This window comes from Salvelinus fontinalis, chromosome 36 (assembly GCF_029448725.1).
Source record: "Salvelinus fontinalis isolate EN_2023a chromosome 36, ASM2944872v1, whole genome shotgun sequence".
NCBI lineage: Eukaryota > Metazoa > Chordata > Actinopteri > Salmoniformes > Salmonidae > Salvelinus > Salvelinus fontinalis.
The window spans coordinates 31,529,293-31,551,520 of NC_074700.1; the positions used below are offsets into that span (position 1 = coordinate 31,529,293).

A 22,228-nucleotide genomic window follows, 5' to 3' on the forward strand; every position below is an offset into this window, starting at 1 on the left:
AGAGAGAGAGAGAGATGAGAGAGAGAGAGAGGGGGGGGGAGAGAGACAGAGAGAAAGAGAGAGAGAGAGAGAGGGGGGGGAGAGAGACAGAGAGAAAGAGAGAGAGAGAGAGAGAGAGAGAGAGAGAGAGAGAGAGAGAGAGAGAGAGAGAGAGAGAGAGAGAGAGAGAGAGAGAGAGAGAGAGAGAGAGAGAGAGAGAGAGAGAGAGAGAGAGAGAGAGAGAGAGAGAGAGAGAGAGAGAGAGAGAGAGAGAGAGAGAGAGAGGGGGGAGAGAGACAGAGAGAAAGAGAGAGAGAGAGAGGGGGGGGGAGAGAGACAGAGAGAAAGAGAGAGAGAGAGAGAGAGAGAGAGAGAGAGAGAGAGAGAGAGAGAGAGAGAGAGAGAGAGGGGGAGAGAGAGACAGAGAGAAGAGAGAGAGAGAGAGAGAGGGGGGGAGAGAGACAGAGAGAAAGAGAGAGAGAGAGAGAGGGGGGGGGAGAGAGACAGAGAGAAAGAGAGAGAGAGAGAGAGAGAGAGAGAGACAGAGGGGGGGGGAGAGAGACAGAGAGAAAGAGAGAGAGAGAGAGAGAGAGAGAGACAGAGAGAAAGAGAGAAAGAGAGAGAGAGAGAGAGAGAGAGAGAGACAGAGAGACAGAGAGACAGAGACAGAGAGAGAGAGAGAGACAGACAGACAGACAGACAGACAGACAGACAGACAGACAGACAGACAGACAGACAGACAGAGACACAGAGACACAGAGACACAGAGACACAGAGACACAGAGACACAGAGACAGAGAGACACAGAGACACAGAGACACAGAGACACAGAGACAGGCTATGTGCTCACTGCCCACAAAATTAGGTGGAAACTGTGCTGCACTTCCTAACCTCCTGCCAAATGTATGACCATATTAGAGAGACATATTTCCCTCAGATTACACAGATCCACAAAGAATTTGAAAACAAATCCAATTTTGATAAACTCCCATATCTACTGGGTGAAATTCCACAGTGTGCCATCACAGCAGCAAGATTTGTGACCTGTTGTCACAAGAAAAGGGCAACCAGTGAAGAACAAACACCATTGTAAATACAACCCATATTTATGCTTATTTATTTTCCCTTGTGTACTTTAACCATTTGTACATTGTTACAACACTATATACATATAATATGACATTTGTAATGTCTTTATTGTTTTGAAACTTCTGTATGTGTAATGTTTACTGTTAATTTGTATTGTTTATTTCACTTTTGTATATTATCTACCTCACTTGCTTTGGCAATGTTAACACATGTTTCCCATGCCAATAAAGCCCCTTGAATTGAATTGAATTGACAGAGAGAGAGAGAAACAGGTCAACAGTGAAAGCGATTTCATTTTCAGAGAAACACCACCATCTAGTGGCAAAGAACCAAATCGACAGAATGTCTCTGTAATCTTCAATCAGCCGTAAAACGCCCTTGTGACGGGGGAATGGAATCTCGTGGTGTGCAATTGAATCCAAGCTTTAACAAAAAATATAAAAATGTTAAATCATTTCTTGCCCGTCTATCTAGAAGTCACAGAGGGACAACACGCTGAATTGACTCACTTTAGAAAAGTCTTTATTTATATAAACAATTCTGATTTAATGAAATGTCCATGTGTTTTATATTAAAGGGTACTTCGTTTAATATAGCAGGCTTTTAACAATCAATATTGGTGAACAACTTCTGCATAAAATATCAAAGGGACGCAGAAGATCCTCACTTCATGGAAACAACCTGTGTCTCTGCCAGTTAAACACAATATTGTGTTTTTTCCCCCAAAACAACACTCAGATTTTGATTGAATACCGAATAGTCATTGGATGCTCTCACACGGGCTAATTGCACTAATTGGTCTTTTGACCAGTCACATCAGATCTTTTCACATCAGATCGTTTTTCAGAACTGATCTGATTGGTCAAAAGACCAATTAGTGAGAGAAAAAAATCAGAATTGGGCTGCCTGTCTAACACAGTGTTAGTGGACAGGACACAAATAAACCTGTCACACTCAGTGAATGAATAATTTATTCTGGGAGACAGAGTAGTCTACACACTGGGAGACAGGGTAGTCTACACACTGTGAGACAGAGTAGTCTACACGCTGGGAGACAGAGTAGTCTACACGCTGTGAGACAGAGTAGTCTACACGCTGGGAGACAGGGTAGTCTACACACTGGGAGACAGAGTAGTCTACACGCTGGGAGACAGAGTAGTCTACACACTGGGAGACAGAGGAGTCTACACACTGTGAGACAGAGTAGTCTACACACTGTGAGACAGAGTAGTCTACACACTGGGAGACAGAGTAGCCTACACACTGGGAGACAGAGTAGTCTACACACTGGGAGACAAGAGTAGTCTACACGCTGGGAGACAAGAGTAGTCTACACACTGGGAGACAGAGTAGTCTACACACTGGGAGACAGAGTAGTCTACATATTGGGAGACAGGGTAGTCTACACGCTGGGAGACAGAGTAGTCTACACACTGGGAGACAGAGTAGTCTACACACTGGGAGACAGAGTAGTCTACACACTGGGAGACAGAGTAGTCTACACGCTGGGAGACAGAGTAGTCTACACATTGGGAGACAGAGTAGTCTACACACTGGGAGACAGAGTAGTCTACACGCTGGGAGACAGAGTAGTCTACACATTGGGAGACAGAGTAGTCTACACACTGGAGACAGAGTAGTCTACACATTGGGAGACAGAGTAGTCTACACGCTGGGAGACAGAGTAGTCTACACACTGGGAGACAAGAGTAGTCTACACACTGGGAGACAAGAGTAGTCTACACGCTGGGAGACAGAGTAGTCTACACACTGGGAGACAGAGTAGTCTACACACTGGGAGACAGAGTAGTCTACACACTGGGAGACAGGGTAGTCTACACGCTGGGAGACAGAGTAGTCTACACACTGGGAGACAGAGTAGTCTACACACTGGGAGACAGAGTAGTCTACACGCTGGGAGACAGAGTAGTCTACACACTGGGAGACAGAGTAGTTTACACACTGGGAGACAGAGTAGTCTACACACTGGGAGACAGAGTAGTCTACACGCTGGGAGACAGAGTAGTCTACACATTGGGAGACAGAGTAGTCTACACACTGGAGACAGAGTAGTCTACACATTGGGAGACAGAGTAGTCTACACGCTGGGAGACAGAGTAGTCTACACACTGGGAGACAAGAGTAGTCTACACACTGGGAGACAAGAGTAGTCTACACGCTGGGAGACAGAGTAGTCTACACACTGGGAGACAGAGTAGTCTACACGCTGGGAGACAGAGTAGTCTACACACTAGGAGACAGAGTAGTCTACACGCTGGGAGACAGAGTAGTCTACACACTGGGAGACAGAGTAGTCTACACGCTGGGAGACAGAGGAGTACTGTGTTTTCTCTCTCGGGGCTTTATTAACATGGGAAACATATGTTTACATTTCCAAAGAAAGTAAAATAGATCAACAACAAAAGTGAAATAAACAATCATAAAAATGAACAGTAAACATTACACTCACAAAATTTCCAAAATAATAAAGGCATTTCAAATGTCATATTATGTATATATACAGCGTTGTAACGATGTATAAATAGTTCAAGTATCACTGTTTACGCACACAGGCACTAAGGGAACACACACACACATATTTATACACACCAGCGTTTCCGGTAGCCGGTAATAGCCGTCTTTCGGCAGTAAAAAAATAAATAAAAGGCCAGATAAATATAAATTGGCACCTGCCAGTTGTCCAGGAGAAGAAGAAAAACCCCTCTTCATCGATGTAATTACATTTGACTGGTCACGCTTATCAGTCTATAGGTTCATTTGCGTCATTTACTAGAATTAAATTGGTAGCTGTGTATATTGGTTATGTATCTTATTTATCACACCGTACATCATATACGTAGATACAGAGCCTTTGGGAGGAATATCTGTCAGATTTACAAACCCAATCATTGTGCAACAGTTCTAAATGCAAAAAAAATAAAATGTTAAAAATTGTTTTTTTGCCACGATTTAAAAATAGTTATTATTTTTATTTCTCGACTGGTAATTGAAGTGCACTTTCCGTCCCCCATTCGAAGGCAAGAGAAGGCAGGCTTCCTCAGCGCGTCACACAGCACTCTGCAATGAGCTGGAGGCAGTACGCATTTTGAAAACATTTATAGGGCATTCAGAAAGAAGTCAGACCCCTTGACATTTTTTCCACAATTTTGTTACGTTACAGACTTATTCTGAAATGGATTCAATTGTTTTTTCCCCCCCTCACCAATCTATAAAAATGATTCTAGTTTTTTTTCAACATCAATCTACAAATGATACCCAATGATGACAAAGCAAAAGCAGGTTTTAGAATTTTTTGCAAATGTATTACAAATAAACTGAAATATTACATTTACATAAGTATTCAGACCATTTACTTAGTACTTTGTTGAAGCACCTTTGGCAGCAATTACAGCCTTGAGTCTTCTTGGGTATGACACTACAAGCTTTGCACACCTGTAATGGGAGTTTCTCCCATTCTTCTCTGCAGATCCTTTCAAGCTCTGTCAGGTTGGATGGGGACCGTCGCTGCACAGCTATTTTCAGGTTTCTCCAGACAAGTCTGATTGGGTTCAAGTCCGGGTCTGGATGGGCCACTCACGGACGTTCATTGACTTGTCCCGAAGCCACTCGTGTGTTGTCTTGGCTGTGTGTTTAGGGTCGTTGTCCTGATGGAAGGGGAATCTTCGCCCCAGTCTGAGGTCCTGAGTGCTCTGGAGCAGGTTTTCATCAAGGATCACTTTGTACTTTGCTCTGTTCATCTTTCCCTCGATCCTGACTAGTCATGATGCTGCCACAACCATGCTTCACCGTAGGGATGGTGCCAGGTTTCCTCCAGACGTGACGCTTGGCATTCAGGCCAAAGAGTTCCATCTTGGTTTCATCAGACAAGAGAATCTTGTTTCTCATGGTCTGAGAGTCCTTTAGGTGCCTTTTGTCAAACTCCAAGAGGGCTGTCATGTGCCTTTTACTGAGGATTGGCTTCCGTCTGGCCACTCTACCATAAAGGCCTGATTGGTGGAGTGCTGCAGAGATGTTTGTCCTTCTGGAAGGTTCTCCCATCCCCACAGAAGAACTCTGGAGCTCTGTCAGAGTGACCATCTTGTTCTTGGTCACCTCCCTGACCAAGGCCCTTCTCCCCTGATTACTCAGTTTGGCCCGGCGGTCAGCTCTATGAAGAGTCTTGGTGGTTCCAAACTTCTTCCATTTAAGAATGAAGGAGGCCACTGTGTTCTTGAGGACATTCAACGCTGGAGAAATGTTTTGGTACCCTTCTCCAGATCTGTGCCTCGACACAATCCTGTCTCTGAGCTCTACGGACAATTCCTTCGACCTCATGACTTGTTTTTTGCTCCGACTTTCAGGGAAATACTGTATCGTTCGACAAGGGGTGTGTCAGCTGTGTTGCTTTGCCCTACGGGTGTGAGAGTAATGTTGTCGTCTGACACCAACTCTGACTGTGTGTGTGTGTGTGTGTGTGTGTGTGTGTGTGTGTGTGTGTGTGTGTGTGTGTGTGTGTGTGTGTGTGTGTGTGTGTGTGTGTGTGTGTGTGTGTGTGTGTGTGTGTGTGTGTGTGTGTGTGTGTGTGTTTGATTTGATATCAAAGTGTAGTACCCTAATATGAGCTGACTGATATGACACATTCAGTGATACACACACGTAGTCAACATGTTGCATGATAACTGGGAAAACATCGTTTAAAAGATTGCTATTATCCACCACACCAAGTAACAGGATAGTGTGTGTGGGTTAACGCCAGCTGCCTTTACCAGACCCCGTCCATTTCTATAGGCTACTGCTGCCTCGCCGGTTGAGAGGGCAACCGTTTCAAGCGCACAGAGCAGACAGAGGAGTGCGTAATTCGCGTCTTCATTTTGGAGACACAGTGGCATTTGCAACTGGGAATTGAGGATTCTACTGCTACACAGGAACTTCCGGTATCGTTGACTTATTTTTTTGTTTGTTGTTGTTGTTGTTGTTGTAAAGGTGTTTGGATTGGACCGGAACCAGCGAGAGAGAGAGATGGGGGACCGGCGCGGGAAGCTCCTCTCTCCCCGCGTCTCCAAGGGAACACTGCAGCTCCGCGTGATCTTTCTGGACAACAGCGAGCGCGTGTTTGAGGTCGAGGTAAATCAAAATAATTATATCAATTATATTATTGTTTTCAAGTTACTGTAGAAGACAACAGTCCAAGTGCCTGTAGCCTGTGATTCGACGAGAAAATAGTAGCATTTCGCAATTGGTGAAGCAATTACCAGAAACATATACGTTGGTTGTTTTTACCTATCTATTTAAGTCTACAAAACGTCATACTCATAACCCATGACAAGATGGAAAAGATGTATAGTGATGTGTGTGCGTGTGTGGGGGAGGGGTCGTTTGCTCGCGGTGTTGTTCTTGTAAAGTAGCCTTTACTACTGGTCCCATTATCTGCTTTCTCTGTCAGAGAGCGCCGGTGACCGGGGCCTCACGGGCATTTTACTGCAGGGATGGAGGGATGGAGAGTGAAACGGAAAAGAAAAGGACCCCTTGCTGTGTGTGTTTTCGTTAGGAGGTCAAGGGGGGGGGGGGGAGATAAAAGAGAAAGGGAGTGTGAGAGAAAGAGATAGAGAGCGATAGAGAGAAAGAGAGAGATGTGAATAGCCTTGAGGATAGTGGTATATTTGTGTGTTGAGAAGGAGAGGGGTGAGTAGTAGCCCATTCTTCCAGTGAGTTTGAGTTGAGTACCACCATCATCTCTTGCCCCCAATAACCAGCCTCTCTGCCCCCAGGTAGAAAGAACTATTAGCGGCCTGGATACAGAGAGAGACGGAAGGGGTGGATGGTGGATGGACGATATAAAGGCCAACCATTCATACATGCTAGTAACTACAGATTAGAGTTTACCACATACCCACTACACTCCCCCCTCTCCCTCTCTCTCTCCCTCTCCCTCTCCCTCTCTCTCTGGCCAGCTGACGGCTCTAATCGGTAGTTTGATAGCCTAGTTGTTGAGAGTGTTGTAAGGGTGGACGTTAAACGTTGTTGATGATCGTTTACGGGACGGTTCTGTTCGCGCCTCTCTGTCCAGTAATGACACAATAATGAGAGGATGCAGGCGCGCCCCCGTCGTGTCAGCAGGCCTAAAAACCAGGTTCGGTTGTGTCACAGTGCAAGAGAAGGAGTCACTCTCACGCCTCTCTCATCTCCTCTGCCAGCAGCACCGGTAATTAACTACCGTGTGAGTCAGACCGAGCGGGAAGGACACAGCGCGTGACAGAACCGAGAACTCCCCTAAACAGTTGGGGAAAACGGATCCCTAAACAGAGACACTGTATTTTATCTACGTACATGGCTCTGACTACAGCTATCAGCATTATGTCATGGGTAGGCTGATCTGTAAATGGAAAAACAAACTAACTCACTAGAGGGCAGCAGGTATCCTAGGTGTTAGAGCGTTGGGCCAGTAACCGGAAGGTTGCTGGATCGATTCCCCGAGCTGTCAAGGTAAAAATCTGCCGTTCTGCCCCTGAACAAGGCAGTTAACCTGCTGTTCCCTGGTAGGCTGTCATTGAAAATAAGAATGTGTTCTTAACTGACTTGCCTAATTAAATAAATGTAAAATAAAGAGAACGACAATGATGAAGGATACGAAAATTCCATATATGTTGTAAATTAGTTACACATAGCCTAATAAATATATTTTAGGCCTATTTTTGAATTGTTATATTTCATATAAAAGTTGTGGTAAAAATAAATATAGTAGAATGCACTAAATATGTTTATACTGTGACAAACCTGTGATTAATTTCTTCTAGAAAACATTGACATCATGTCTCTCGCTCGCAAGCCAAGGTCAGCTCCCTCAACAGGTTCTTCATCTAGTCATGCTAGCCTAAAACAATAGATTTAGATGTTGCCTTTCTTTAACCAGGTAAATCATTGAGAAAACTTTCTCCTGTACAACCTCACCAAGATAAATAAAGCAAGCAATACATCGAAAAGCGAAATTTCTTCACCAACAAACAAGATATTCATGACTCTTATCTCAATCTTGATGAATTTTTTTTTTTACCTTGTTGGTAACTGATGACTTCGGGTCTCTTCCTGTCCTCTCCCCCACAGCAAAGGATCCTGGGATGTGACTTCTTCAACAAGGTGTGTGGCCACCTCAAGCTGTTGGAGAAAGAATACTTTGGACTGGAGTTCAGACATCACACTGGTAGTTATGTAAGTTATAGACATCACAACGGCAGTTATGTAAGTTATAGACATCACACTGGCAGTTATATAAGTTGTAGACATCACACTGGTAGTTATGTAAGTTATAGACATCACACTGGCAGTTATATAAGTTGTAGACATCACACTGGCAGTTATATAAGTTATAGACATCACACTGGCAGTTATATAAGTTGTAGACATCACACTGGCAGTTATGTCAGTTATAGACATCACACTGGCAGTTATGTAAGTTATACACATTACACTGGCAGTTATATAAGTTGTAGACATCACACTGGCAGTTATGTAAGTTATAGACATCACACTGGTAGTTATGTAAGTTATAGACATCACACTGGTAGTTATGTAAGTTATAGACATCACACTGGTAGTTATGTAAGTTATAGACATCACACTGGCAGTTATGTCAGTTATACACATTACACTGGTAGTTATGTAAGTTATAGACATCACACTGGTAGTTATGTAAGTTATAGACATCACACTGGCAGTTATGTCAGTTATAGACATCACACTGGCAGTTATGTAAGTTATAGACATCACACTGGCAGTTATGTAAGTTATAGACATCACACTGGCAGTTATGTCAGTTATGGACATCACACTGGCAGTTATGTCAGTTATGGACATCACACTGGCAGTTATGTAAGTTATAGACATCACACTGGCAGTTATGTAAGTTATAGACATCACACTGGTAGTTATGTAAGTTATAGACATCACACTGGCAGTTATGTAAGTTATACACATCACACTGGCAGTTATGTAAGTTATAGACATCACACTGGCAGTTATGTCAGTTATAGACATCACACTGGTAGTTATGTAAGTTATAGACATCACACTGGCAGTTATATAAGTTGTAGACATCACACTGGCAGTTATGTAAGTTATAGACATCACACTGGCAGTTATGTCAGTTATACACATTACACTGGTAGTTATGTAAGTTATAGACATCACACTGGTAGTTATGTAAGTTATACACATCACACTGGCAGTTATGTAAGTTATAGACATCACACTGGCAGTTATGTAAGTTGTAGACATCACACTGGCAGTTATGTCAGTTATAGACATCACACTGGCAGTTATGTAAGTTATAGACATCACACTGGCAGTTATGTCAGTTATACACATCACACTGGTAGTTATGTAAGTTATAGACATCACACTGGTAGTTATGACAGTTATAGACATCACACTGGCAGTTATGTAAGTTATAGACATCACACTGGCAGTTATGTCAGTTATAGACATCACACTGGCAGTTATGTAAGTTATAGACATCACACTGGCAGTTATGTCAGTTATACACATCACACTGGTAGTTATGTAAGTTATAGACATCACACTGGCAGTTATGTAAGTTATAGACATCACACTGGCAGTTATGTCAGTTATAGACATCACACTGGTAGTTATGTAAGTTATAGACATCACACTGGCAGTTATATAAGTTGTAGACATCACACTGGCAGTTATGTAAGTTATAGACATCACACTGGCAGTTATGTCAGTTATACACATTACACTGGTAGTTATGTAAGTTATAGACATCACACTGGCAGTTATGTAAGTTATAGACATCACACTGGTAGTTATGTAAGTTATAGACATCACACTGGCAGTTATGTAAGTTATACACATCACACTGGCAGTTATGTAAGTTATAGACATCACACTGGCAGTTATGTCAGTTATAGACATCACACTGGTAGTTATGTAAGTTATAGACATCACACTGGCAGTTATATAAGTTGTAGACATCACACTGGCAGTTATGTAAGTTATAGACATCACACTGGCAGTTATGTCAGTTATAGACATCACACTGGCAGTTATGTCAGTTATAGACATCACACTGGCAGTTATGTCAGTTATACACATCACACTGGTAGTTATGTCAGTTATAGACATCACACTGGCAGTTATGTAAGTTATAGACATCACACTGGTAGTTATGTCAGTTATAGACATCACACTGGCAGTTATGTCAGTTATACACATCACACTGGTAGTTATGTCAGTTATAGACATCACACTGGCAGTTATGTAAGTTATAGACATCACACTGGTAGTTATGTCAGTTATAGACATCACACTGGCAGTTATGTAAGTTATAGACATCACACTGGTAGTTATGTCAGTTATAGACATCACACTGGTAGTTATGTCAGTTATAGACATCACACTGGCAGTTATGTAAGTTATACACATCACACTGGTAGTTATATAAGTTATAGACATCACACTGGCAGTTATGTAAGTTCTAGACATCACACTGGCAGTTATGTAAGTTATAGACATCACACTGGTAGTTATGTCAGTTATACACATCACACTGGTAGTTATATAAGTTATAGACATCACACTGGCAGTTATGTCAGTTATAGACATCACACTGGCAGTTATGTCAGTTATAGACATCACACTGGCAGTTATGTCAGTTATACACATCACACTGGTAGTTATGTCAGTTATAGACATCACACTGGCAGTTATGTAAGTTATAGACATCACACTGGTAGTTATGTTAGTTATAGACATCACACTGGCAGTTATGTTAGTTATAGACATCACACTGGCAGTTATGTCAGTTATAGACATCACACTGGTAGTTATGTCAGTTATAGACATCACACTGGCAGTTATGTCAGTTATAGACATCACACTGGCAGTTATGTAAGTTATAGACATCCCACTGGTAGTTATGTCAGTTATGGACATCACACTGGCAGTTATGTTAGTTATGGACATCACACTGGCAGTTATGTAAGTTATACACATCACACTGGCAGTTATGTAAGTTATAGACATCACACTGGTAGTTATGTTAGTTATAGACATCACACTGGCAGTTATGTTAGTTATAGACATCACACTGGCAGTTATGTCAGTTATAGACATCACACTGGTAGTTATGTCAGTTATAGACATCACACTGGCAGTTATGTCAGTTATAGACATCACACTGGCAGTTATGTAAGTTATAGACATCACACTGGTAGTTATGTCAGTTATGGACATCACACTGGCAGTTATGTTAGTTATGGACATCACACTGGCAGTTATGTCAGTTATAGACATCACACTGGCAGTTATGTCAGTTATAGACATCACACTGGCAGTTATGTCAGTTATAGACATCACACTGGCAGTTATGTCAGTTATAGACATCACACTGGCAGTTATGTCAGTTATAGACATCACACTGGCAGTTATGTCAGTTATAGACATCACACTGGCAGTTATGTCAGTTATAGACATCACACTGGCAGTTATGTCAGTTATAGACATCACACTGGCAGTTATGTCAGTTATAGACATTACACTGGCAGTTATGTCAGTTATAGACATCACACTGGCAGTTATGTCAGTTATAGACATCACACTGGTAGTTATGTCAGTTATAGACATCACACTGGCAGTTATGTCAGTTATAGACATCACACTGGCAGTTATGTCAGTTATGGACATCACAATGGCAGTTATGTCAGTTATAGACATCACACTGGCAGTTATGTAAGTTATAGACATCACACTGGCAGTTATGTAAGTTACAGACATCACACTGGCAGTTATGTCAGTTATAGACATCACACTGGCAGTTATGTAAGTTATAGACATCACACTGGCAGTTATGTCAGTTATAGACATCACACTGGCAGTTATGTCAGTTATAGACATCACACTGGCAGTTATGTCAGTTATAGACATCACACTGGCAGTTATGTCAGTTATGGACATCACACTGGCAGTTATGTCAGTTATAGACATCACACTGGCAGTTATGTCAGTTATAGACATCACACTGGCAGTTATGTCAGTTATAGACATCACACTGGCAGTTATGTCAGTTATAGACATCACACTGGCAGTTATGTCAGTTATAGACATCACACTGACAGTTATGTCAGTTATAGACATCACACTGGCAGTTATGTCAGTTATAGACATCACACTGGCAGTTATGTAAGTTATAGACATCACACTGGCAGTTATGTCAGTTATAGACATCACACTGGCAGTTATGTCAGTTATAGACATCACACTGGCAGTTATGTCAGTTATAGACATCACACTGGCAGTTATGTCAGTTATAGACATCACACTGGCAGTTATGTCAGTTATAGACATCACACTGGCAGTTATGTCAGTTATAGACATCACACTGGCAGTTATGTCAGTTATAGACATCACACTGGCAGTTATGTCAGTTATAGACATCACACTGGTAGTTATGTCAGTTATAGACATCACACTGGCAGTTATGTCAGTTATAGACATCACACTGGCAGTTATGTCAGTTATAGACATCACACTGGTAGTTATGTCAGTTATGGACATCACACTGACAGTTATGTTAGTTATGGACATCACACTGGCAGTTATGTAAGTTATACACATCACACTGGCAGTTATGTCAGTTATAGACATCACACTGGCAGTTATGTCAGTTATGGACATCACACTGGCAGTTATGTCAGTTATAGACATCACACTGGCAGTTATGTCAGTTATGCACATCACACTGGTAGTTATTATTATTATAATGAAGTAAATTTGGCTTGTAAAGTGAACTTTGGTCCACTAACGAATACCAGCTAGCTACTTATTTCAAAATGTCCCAATCAGCCGTTGTTCACATACAATTTTGTTCCTCAACAAGAGGACCTGCTGCAACACCTCATTAGACGTCATGCAGAATAAAGATTTTATTCATGTTGAAATTGTACATATAAAGTTTATTTTTTTAAAGATGTGACTGAAGATATTTGTTGCTTGATTTTAACTTAATTGACAGTCTGCTGTCATTCTGATCTAAGAATATTACTCCTGCTTATTTATAAGAAAAAATACATCTGTTTAACTTGTGTAAACTAAAGGTGTGTTTAGAATTATTTTTGTTGTATTAATGCTATTTAATCTCTCCTCAGACTAATATTATTGTTTGTCCTGTGCGTACCTTTGCCACTGTTCCACCCCTTGTGTATTGCGCTGTCATGGTGTATTTGTAAATAAATACTTTATTATTTATAGACATCAGTTACCTACTAGACAGGGAGGTCAGTATAACCTACTAGACAGGTCAGTATAACCTACTAGACAGGTCAGTATAACCTACTAGACAGGTCAGTATAACCTACTAGACAGGTCAGTATAACCTACTAGACAGGTCAGTATAACCTACTAGACAGGGAGGTCAGTATAACCACCTAGACAGGTCAGTATAACCTACTAGACAGGGAGGTCAGTATAACCACCTAGACAGGTCAGTATAACCTACTAGACAGGTCAGTATAACCTACTAGACAGGTCAGTATAACCTACTAGACAGGTCAGTATAACCTACTAGACAGGGAGGTCAGTATAACCACCTAGACAGGTCAGTATAACCTACTAGACAGGGAGGTCAGTATAACCACCTAGACAGGTCAGTATAACCTACTAGACAGGTCAGTATAACCTACTAGACAGGTCAGTATAACCTACTAGACAGGTCAGTATAACCTACTAGACAGGGAGGTCAGTATAACCACCTAGACAGGTCAGTATAACCTACTAGACAGGGAGGTCAGTATAACCTACTAGACAGGTCAGTATAACCTACTAGACAGGTCAGTATAACCTACTAGACAGGTCAGTATAACCTACTAGACAGGTCAGTATAACCTACTAGACAGGGAGGTCAGTATAACCTACTAGACAGGTCAGTATAACCTACTAGACAGGTCGTCAGTATAACCTACTAGACAGGTCAGTATAACCTACTAGACAGGTCAGTATAACCTACTAGACAGGGAGGTCAGTATAACCTACTAGACAGGTCAGTATAACCTACTAGACAGGGAGGTTAGTATAACCTACTAGACAGGTCAGTATAACCTACTAGACAGGGAGGTCAGTATAACCTACTAGACAGGTCAGTATAACCTACTAGACAGGCCAGTATAACCTACTAGACAGGTCAGTATAACCTACTAGACAGGGAGGTCAGTATAACCTACTAGACAGGTCAGTATAACCTACTAGACAGGTCAGTATAACCTACTAGACAGGTCAGTATAACCTACTAGACAGGGAGGTCAGTATAACCGACTAGACAGGTCAGTATAACCTACTAGACAGGTCAGTATAACCTACTAGACAGGTCAGTATAACCTACTAGACAGGTCAGTATAACCTACTAGACAGGTCAGTATAACCTACCAGACAGGGAGGTCAGTATAACCTACCAGACAGGGAGGTCAGTATAACCTACTAGACAGGTCAGTATAACCGACTAGACAGGTCAGTATAACCTACTAGACAGGTCAGTATAACCTACTAGACAGGTCAGTATAACCTACTAGACAGGTCAGTATAACCTACTAGACAGGTCAGTATAACCTACTAGACAGGTCAGTATAACCTACCAGACAGGGAGGTCAGTATAACCTACCAGACAGGGAGGTCAGTATAACCTACTAGACAGGTCAGTATAACCTACTAGACAGGTCAGTATAACCTACTAGACAGGTCAGTATAACCTACTAGACAGGTCAGTATAACCTACTAGACAGGTCAGTATAACCTACTAGACAGGGAGGTCAGTATAACCTACTAGACAGGGAGGTCAGTATAACCTACTAGACAGGTCAGTATAACCTACTAGACAGGTCAGTATAACCTACTAGACAGGTCAGTATAACCTACTAGACAGGTCAGTATAACCTACTAGACAGGTCAGTATAACCTACTAGACAGGTCAGTATAACCTACTAGACAGGTCAGTATAACCTACTAGACAGGTCAGTATAACCTCCTAGACAGGTCAGTATAACCTACTAGACAGGTCAGTATAACCTACTAGACAGGGAGGTCAGTATAACCTACTAGACAGGTCAGTATAACCTACTAGACAGGTCAGTATAACCTACTAGACAGGTCAGTATAACCTACTAGACAGGTCAGTATAACCTACTAGACAGGGAGGTCAGTATAACCTACTAGACAGGTCAGTATAACCTACTAGACAGGGAGGTCAGAATAACCTACTAGACAGGGAGGTCAGTATAACCTACTAGACAGGTCAGTATAACCTACTAGACAGGTCAGTATAACCGACTAGACAGGTCAGTATAACCTACTAGACAGGTCAGTATAACCTACTAGACAGGTCAGTATAACCTACTAGACAGGGAGGTCAGTATAACCAACTAGACAGGTCAGTATAACCTACTAGACAGGTCAGTGTAACCTACTAGACAGGTCAGTATAACCTACTAGACAGGGAGGTCAGTATAACCTACTAGACAGGTCAGTATGACCTACTAGACAGGTCAGTATAACCTACTAGACAGGTCAGTATAACCTACTAGACAGGTCAGTATAACCTACTAGACAGGTCAGTATAACCTACTAGACAGGTCAGTATAACCTACTAGACTGGGAGGTCAGTATAACCTACTAGACAGGTTAGTATAACCTACTATACAGGTCAGTATAACCTACTAGACAGGTCAGTATAACCTACTAGACAGGTCAGTATAACCTACTAGACAGGTCAGTATAACCTACTAGACAGGTCAGTATAACCTACCAGACAGGGAGGTCAGTATAACCTACTAGACAGGTCAGTATAACCTACTAGACAGGGAGGTCAGTATAACCGACTAGACAGGTCAGTATAACCTACTAGACAGGTCAGTATAACCTACTAGACAGGGAGGTCAGTATAACCTACTAGACAGGTTAGTATAACCTACTAGACAGGTCAGTATAACCTACTAGACAGGTCAGTATAACCTACTAGACAGGTCAGTATAACCTACTAGACAGGGAGGTCAGTATAACCTACTAGACAGGGAGGTCAGTATAACCTACTAGACAGGTCAGTATAACCTACTAGACAGGTCAGTATAACCTACTAGACAGGTCAGTATAACCTACTAGACAGGTCAGTATAACCTACTAGACAGGTCAGTATAACCTACCAGACAGGGAGGTCAGTATAACCTACTAGACAGGGAGGTCAGTATAACCTACTAGACAGGTCAGTATAACCTACTAGACAGGTCAGTATAACCTACTAGACAGGTCAGTATAACCTACTAGACAGGTCAGTATAACCTACCAGACAGGGAGGTCAGTATAACCTACCAGACAGGGAGGTCAGTATAACCTACCAGACAGGTCAGTATAACCTACTAGACAGGTCAGTATAACCTACTAGACAGGTCAGTATAACCTACTAGACAGGGAGGTCAGTATAACCTACTAGACAGGTCAGTATAACCTACTAGACAGGGAGGTCAGTATAACCTACTAGACAGGTCAGTATAACCTACTAGACAGGTCAGTATAACCTACTAGACAGGTCAGTATAACCTACTAGACAGGTCAGTATAACCTACTAGACAGGGAGGTCAGTATAACCTACTAGACAGGGAGGTCAGTATAACCTACCAGACAGGTCAGTATAACCTACTAGACAGGTCAGTATAACCTACTAGACAGGGAGGTCAGTATAACCTACTAGACAGGGAGGTCAGTATAACCTACTAGACAGGTCAGTATAACCTACTAGACAGGTCAGTATAACCTACTAGACAGGTCAGTATAACCTACTAGACAGGTCAGTATAACCTACTAGACAGGTCAGTATAACCTACTAGACAGGGAGGTTAGTATAACCTACTAGACAGGTCAGTATAACCTACTAGACAGGTCAGTATAACCTACTAGACAGGGAGGTCAGTATAACCTACTAGACAGGGAGGTCAGTATAACCTACTAGACAGGTCAGTATGACCTACTAGACAGGTCAGTATAACCTACTAGACAGGTCAGTATAACCTACTAGACAGGTCAGTATAACCCACTAGACAGGTCAGTATAACCTACTAGACAGGTCAGTATGACCTACTAGACAGGTCAGTATAACCTACTAGACAGGTCAGTATAACCTACTAGACAGGTCAGTATAACCTATTAGACAGGTCAGTATAACCTACTAGACAGGTCAGTATAACCTACTAGACAGGGAGGTCAGTATAACCTACTAGACAGGTCAGTATAACCTACTAGACAGGTCAGTATAACCTCCTAGACAGGTCAGTATAACCTACTAGACAGATCAGTATAACCTACTAGACAGGTCAGTATAACCTACTAGACAGGTCAGTATAACCTACTAGACAGGGAGGTCAGTATAACCTACTAGACAGGTCAGTATAACCTACTAGACAGGTCAGTATAACCTACTAGACAGGGAGGTCAGTATAACCTACTAGACAGGTCAGTATAACCTACTAGACAGGTCAGTATAACCTACTAGACAGGGAGGTCAGTATAAACTACTAGACAGGTCAGTATAACCTACTAGACAGGTCAGTATAACCTACTAGACAGGTCAGTATAACCTACTAGACAGGTCAGTATAACCTACTAGACAGGTCAGTATAACCTACTAGACAGGTCAGTATAACCTACTAGACAGGTCAGTATAACCTACTAGACAGGGAGGTCAGTATAACCTACTAGACAGGTCAGTATAACCTACTAGACAGGTCAGTATAAACTACTAGACAGGTCAGTATAACATACTAGACAGGTCAGTATAACCTACTAGACAGGTCAGTATAACCTACTAGACAGGGAGGTCAGTATAACCTACTAGACAGGGAGGTCAGTATAACCTACTAGACAGGTCAGTATAACCTACTAGACAGGTCAGTATAATCTACTAGACAGGGAGGTCAGTATAACCTACTAGACAGGTCAGTATAACCTACTAGACAGGGAGGTATAAACTACTAGACAGGTCAGTATAACCTACTAGACAGGTCAGTATAACCTACTAGACAGGTCAGTATAACCTACTAGACAGGTCAGTATAACCTACTAGACAGGGAGGAAACTGCTGAGATAAATACTTGTCAGTGTGTTGGTTTGTCAACTGGATAAAACTCTGTCATAATGTTTGTTTCTTCCAGGTGTGGCTGGAACAGTTGAAACCTCTAGCCAATCAGATAAAGAGTAAGTCTTTTTCATGTGTGAGTGATTAGTAGTAACTGAGTGATAATGTCTACAGTGGCTTGCGAAAGTTTTCACCCCCCTTGGCATGTTTCCTATTTTGTTGGCTTACAACCTGGAATTAAAATGTATTTTTGGTGGGTTTGTATCATTTGATTTACACAACATGTCTTCCACTTTGAAGATGCAAAATATTTTTTATTGTGAAACAAACAACAAATAAGACACAAAAACAGATAACTATTCACCTCCCAAAAGTCAATGCTTTGTAGAGACACCTTTTTGCAGCAATTACAGCTGCAAGTCTCTTGGGATATGTCTCTATAAGCTTGGCACATCTAGCCACTGGGATTTTAGCCCATTCTTCAAGCCAAAACTGCTCCAGCTCCTTCAAGTTGAATGGGCTCCGCTGGTGTACAGCGATCTTTAAGTCATACCACAGATTCTCAATCGGATTGAGGTCTGGGCTTTGACTAGGCCATTCCAAGACATTTAAATGTTTCCCCTTAAACCACTCAAGTGTTGCTTTAGCAGTATGCTTAGAGTTATTGTCCTGCTGTAAGGTGAACCTCTGTCCCAGTCTCAATTCTCTGGAAGACTGAAACAGGTTTCCCTCAAGAATTTACCTGTATTTTGCGCCATCCACCATTCCTTCAATTCTGACCAGTTTCCCAGTCCCTGCCGATGAAAAACATCCCCACAGCATGATGCTGCCACAGTGCTTCACTGTGGGGATGGTGTTCTCGGGGTGTTGGGTTTGCGCCAGACATAACGTTTTCCTTGATGGCCAAAAAGCTCAATTTTGGTCTTATCTGACCAGAGTACCTTATTCCATATGTTTGGGGAATCTCCCACATGCCTTTTGGCGAACACCAAACGTGTTTGCTTATTTTTTTTCTTTAAGCATGGCTTTTTTCTGGCCACTCTTCCGTAAAGCCCAGCTCTGTGGAGTGTACGGCTGAAGTGGTCCTATGGACAGATACTCCAATCTCCGCGGTGGAGCTTTGCAGCTCCTTCAGGGTTATCTTTGGTCTCTTTGTTGCCTCTCTGGTTAATGCCCTCCTTGCCTGGTCCATCAGTTTTGGTGGGAGGCCCTCTCTTGGCAGGTTTGTTGTGGTTCCATATTTCAAATCAAATGTATTGATAAAGCCCTTCTTACATCAGCTGATGTCACAACGTGCTGTACAGAAACCCAGCCTAAAACTCCAAACAGCAAGCAATGCAGGTATAGAAGCACAGTGGCTAGAAAAACACTTGAGTGGTTTAAGGGGAAACATTTTAATGTCTTGGAATGGCCTAGTCAAAGCCCAGACCTCAATCCAATTGAGAATCTGTGGTATGACTTAAAGATTGCTTTACACCAGCGGAGCCCATTCAACTTGAAGGAGCTGGAGCAGTTTTGCCTTGAAGAATGGGCAAAAATCCCACTGGCTAGATGTCCCAAGATATTCTTTCCATTTTTTAATAATAGATTTATTGGTGCTCATTGGGATGTTCAAAGTTTCTGATCTTTTATTTATAACCCAACCCTGATCTGTACTTTTCCACAACTTTGTCCCTGTCCTGTTTGGAGAGCTCCTTGGGTCTTCATGGAGCCCCTTGCTTGGTGGTGTTGCAGACTCTGGGGCCTTTCAGAACAGGTGTATATATACTGAGATCATGTGACAGATCATGTGACACTTAGATTGTACACTGGTGGACTTTATTGTGTGACTTCTGATGGTAATTGTTTGCACCAGATCTTATCTAGGGGCTTCATAGCAAAGGGGGTGAATACATACAGTATGTACACGCACCACTTTTCCGTTTTTTATTTAATATAATTTTTGGAAACAAGTTATTTTTTTCATTTCACTTCACCAATTTGGATGTTTTGTGTTTGTCCATTACATGGAATCCAAATAAAAAATCTATTTAAATTACAGGTCGTAATGCAACAAAATAGGAAAAACTTATTCGGGGATGAATACTTTTTCAAGACACTGTATATACTTTTTCTTTGATTCTGGTTAACTTATCCCCCCCCCCTTCTCTCTCCTTACCTCTCTCCTTACCTCTCTCCTTACCTCTCTCCTTACCTCTCTCCCTATCCGTCTCCCTCTCCCTCTCTCAGACACCAGTGATCTGTTCTTCAGATTCATTGTCAAGTTCTTTCCTCCAGACCCAGGACAGCTGCAGAGAGGACTCACAAGGTGTGTGTTTGTGTGACTTCCTCAGATACATTAGTCACTGACAGTGTTTATATTAGTAGAGGATCACTCACTAGGGCCGTCACCGTCAGTGTTTATATTAGTAGAGGATCACTCACTAGGGCCGTCACCGTCAGTGTTTATATTAGTAGAGGATCACTCACTAGGGCCGTCACCGTCAGTGACAGTGTTTATATTAGTAGAGGATCACTCACTAGGGCCGTCACCGTCAGTGTTTATATTAGTAGAGGATCACTCACTAGGGCCGTCACCGTCAGTGACAGTGTTTATATTAGTAGAGGATCACTCACTAGGGCCGTCACCGTCACCGTCAGTGTTTATATTAGTAGAGGATCACTCACTAGGGCCGTCACCGTCAGTGTTTATATTAGTAGAGGATCACTCACTAGGACCGTCACCGTCACCGTCAGTGTTTATATTAGTAGAGGATCACTCACTAGGGCCGTCACCGTCAGTGACAGTGTTTATATTAGTAGAGGATCACTCACTAGGGCCGTCATCACTGACAGTGTTTATATTAGTAGAGGATCACTCACTAGGGCCGTCATCAGTGTTTATATTAGTAGAGGATCACTCACTAGGACCGTCACCGTCAGTGTTTATATTAGTAGAGGATCACTCACTAGGGCCGTCACCGTCAGTGACAGTGTTTATATTAGTAGAGGATCACTCACTAGGGCCGTCACCGTCAGTGACAGTGTTTATATTAGTAGAGGATCACTCACTAGGGCCGTCATCACTGACAGTGTTTAGAACCCTGTCTTTCAAAGATAATTCATAAAAATCCAAATAACTCCACAGATCTTCATTGTAAAGGGTTTAAACACTGTTTCCCATGCTTGTTCAATGAACCATAAACAATTAATGAACATGCACCTGTGGAACGGTCGTTAAGACACTTACAGCTTACAGACGGTAGGCAATTAAGGTCACAGTTATGAAATCTTAGGACACTAAAGAGGCCTTTCTACTGACTCTGAAAAACACCAAAAGAAAGATGCCCAGGGTCCCTGCTCATCTGCGTGAACGGGGAGATAGGGAGACAGGACAGACAGCTAATCGTCCTCACAGTGGCAGACCACGTGTAACAACACCTGCACAGGATCGGTACATCCGAACATCACACCTGCGGGACAGCTACAGGATGGCAACAACAACTGCCCGAGTTACACCAGGAACGCACAATCCCTCCATCAGGGCTCAGAATGTCCGCAATAGGCTGAGTGAGGCTGGACTGAGGGCTTGTAAGCCTGTTGTAAGGCAGGTCCTCACCAGACATCACCGGCAACAACGTCGCCTTTGGAAACAAACCTACTGTCGCTGGACCAGACAGGACTGGCAAAAACTGCTCTTCAGTGATGAGTCGCGGTTTTGTCTCACCAGGGGTGATGGTCGGATTCACGTTTATCGTCGAAGGAATGAGCTTTACACCGAGGCCTGTGCTCTGGAGCGGGATCGATTTGGAGGTGGAGGGTCCATCATGGTCTGGGGCGGTGTGTCACAGCATCATCGGACTGAGCTTGTTGTCGTTGCAGGCAATCTAAACGCTGTGCATTACAGGGTAGACATCCTCTTCCCTCATGTGGTCCCCTTCCTGCAGGCTCATCCTGACATGACCCTCCAGCATGACAATGCCACCAGCCATGTTGCTCGTTTTGTGCGTGATTTCCTGCAAGACAGGAATGTCAGTGTTCTGCCATGACCATCGA

General features: G+C 42.5%; 1 protein-coding gene across 1 annotated transcript in view; it reads left to right on the forward strand.

Moving 5' to 3' along the window:
- The first annotated feature begins 5,999 nt into the window (after window positions 1–5,999).
- LOC129835599 (FERM domain-containing protein 7) overlaps window positions 6,000–22,228 on the forward strand; it is a 30,898-nt gene continuing 14,669 nt past the window's right edge. Inside the window, exons 1-4 of the mRNA XM_055901297.1 lie at window positions 6,000–6,192; window positions 8,170–8,274; window positions 18,270–18,312; window positions 20,423–20,501. Of these exons, the coding sequence (XP_055757272.1) occupies window positions 6,088–6,192; window positions 8,170–8,274; window positions 18,270–18,312; window positions 20,423–20,501 (332 nt within the window). The 5' untranslated portion in view covers window positions 6,000–6,087. The remainder of the gene's footprint in view (window positions 6,193–8,169; window positions 8,275–18,269; window positions 18,313–20,422; window positions 20,502–22,228) is intronic.